General features: G+C 42.7%; 1 protein-coding gene across 1 annotated transcript; it reads left to right on the forward strand.

Moving 5' to 3' along the window:
• The first annotated feature begins 348 nt into the window (after positions 1-348).
• LOC139455156 (uncharacterized) lies at positions 349-1,542 on the forward strand. The gene is made up of 2 exons (XM_071236708.1): positions 349-522; positions 556-1,542. The coding sequence occupies exons 1-2, from the start codon at positions 349-351 to the stop codon at positions 1,540-1,542; spliced, it is 1,161 nt and encodes a 386-aa protein (XP_071092809.1).
• Positions 1,543-2,044: the final 502 nt, after the last annotated feature.

The raw sequence follows: 2,044 nt of genomic DNA on the forward strand, positions 1-2,044 counted from the left end.
CTTCAGGTAGTTTAGTTTAGTTTACTTAGTTTAGATGTAAGTACTTACTTAGTTTAGTTTGAGTACTCAATTAAGGTTTCATTCTTAGTTTAGTACTTAGTCATTAGTTGCCACGTGGTATTAGTGTATGTTTCACTCACTTACAAGCATGTAAGCTTGCCACATATTCCCTCGCACACAAACAGTTAGTTTGTGCTGTTAGTCTATTACCCTTTACTTCTACCACAAACTCCGTTGTTTGTGCTGTTCACCATTCAACATATTTTTGTGTTTGTTTGTGCATTTCTACTTTGTGCTACATTTTCACACAGGAGTTTGTCTTCGTAATTTCACTGGTAAATCTACAAAATGGAACTCAGCAAAGAGGAAATGGAAAAGATGATTGTTGCCTTTGAGAAGGCAGGATTGAAACCTAAAGCTGATACAGCGGAGGATTTCAAAGACTGGATCACTTCTGTCTCAGAACAGGAAGTTATAATTAAACAGGAAGTTGATCTTGGAGCTAGTGCTTCAGTGAATGATGTTGCTCCGACTAGTAGTACTACACAACAGAAGACTGTCAGTACTCACGCATATCACAGCTTCCCTAAACTTACAGTGTTTAGTGGGGAGCCAGGCAAGGATAGTGAATATGACCTTTGGCGATATGAGGTCGACTGCTTGATTGAGGCCAAAACACACAGCAATGAGGTGATTCTACAAGCCATACGGAAATCCCTCAAGGGTGAAGCTGCTCTTTCAGCAATGAAGCTTGGTCACAAAGCTTCAATAACAGACATCCTATCCAAGTTGAAGAGTGCTTTTGGGACACTTCGGAGAATTTCTGTACTCATGTCCGAGTTTTACAGTGCCACTCAAAAGGATGGTGAAGATGTTACTGGTTGGAGCTGTCGGCTTGAGAGATTACTCTACCAGCTGGTTTGTCAGAAGTCTATATCCCATGCCGAGCAAGATGAGATGTTGAGGTCAAGGTTGTGGGATGGCTTGAATCCTACTCTTAAGGGACTAGCAGGCTACAAATATGAGTCTCTCAAGAGTTTTGATGACCTTCGTCTATGCCTAAGAGAGTTGGAGTTCGACTTGCATCGTGGGACTGTTCCTCAACATAAAGGGAAGCAAGCCATAGTGAAGCAAGCGTCTTCTGAGAAGACAACAGAGCCTGACCACTATTCTGAACTTAAAGATATGTTGAAGCAAATGAAGTCGGAGATTACTGGCATAAAGGATCATCAAACTCAAATGACGACACAGATCAATCAGCTTCAGTCAGGGCAACCAGATGTTAGGGCTAGAGGTCGTGGTAGATCAGGATATCGAGGTGCTTATGGTTCCACACAGGACACATCAGCGTCAGTGAATCAGTCTGAGAGTGCTTCTGGATCAGATATTCCTCCATCTCAAGAGAGTACACAGCAACGACCATTCCCTGTTTGTTGGAATTGTGGTTATCCTGGTCATCTTTCATATGGTTGTCGTGTCCGACAGGATCATCGCCGGAGACCTTTAAACTCCAACAGGCCTATGGGCAGGGGGCACTCCTAGGTCAAGATCTACGCCCCAGAGGACGACATGTCATGGAAAAGCTTGTGGGTCATTCTAATGAGGTCAAGCTACAAGTTGAGGGTGTCACAACCAGAGCTTTACTTGACACTGGAGCGACAGTGTCTCTTGTGTCTCAGTCTTTTTATGATTCCTTCTTGAATCATTTACCAATTGAGCCTTTGGGTTGCATGTTGAATATCGAACATGCTGGTGGTGATTCTTTGCCTTACATAGGTTTTGTTGAGGTTGGAGTCAGTTCCGATGGTTGTGGTCTTGGTGATTGTGTCACTTCTTGTTTGCTTCTTGTTGTACCTGATACTAAGTACAACCATAAGGTACCTATTTTACTTGGCACAAATGTACTTTCACATTTGTTGGGTGAGTGTAAGTCTGCTTATGGTGTTCGTTTTCTTCAATGTGCAGACTTGTTTACTCCTTGGTATTTGACATTTCGGAGTATGGTTGTTCAAGATAAGGAACTATCGAGGAATGGAGGAGTACT

Source organism: Haliotis cracherodii, unplaced genomic scaffold (assembly GCF_022045235.1).
Source record: "Haliotis cracherodii isolate W230 unplaced genomic scaffold, xgHalCrac1.p SCAF_11, whole genome shotgun sequence".
NCBI lineage: Eukaryota > Metazoa > Mollusca > Gastropoda > Lepetellida > Haliotidae > Haliotis > Haliotis cracherodii.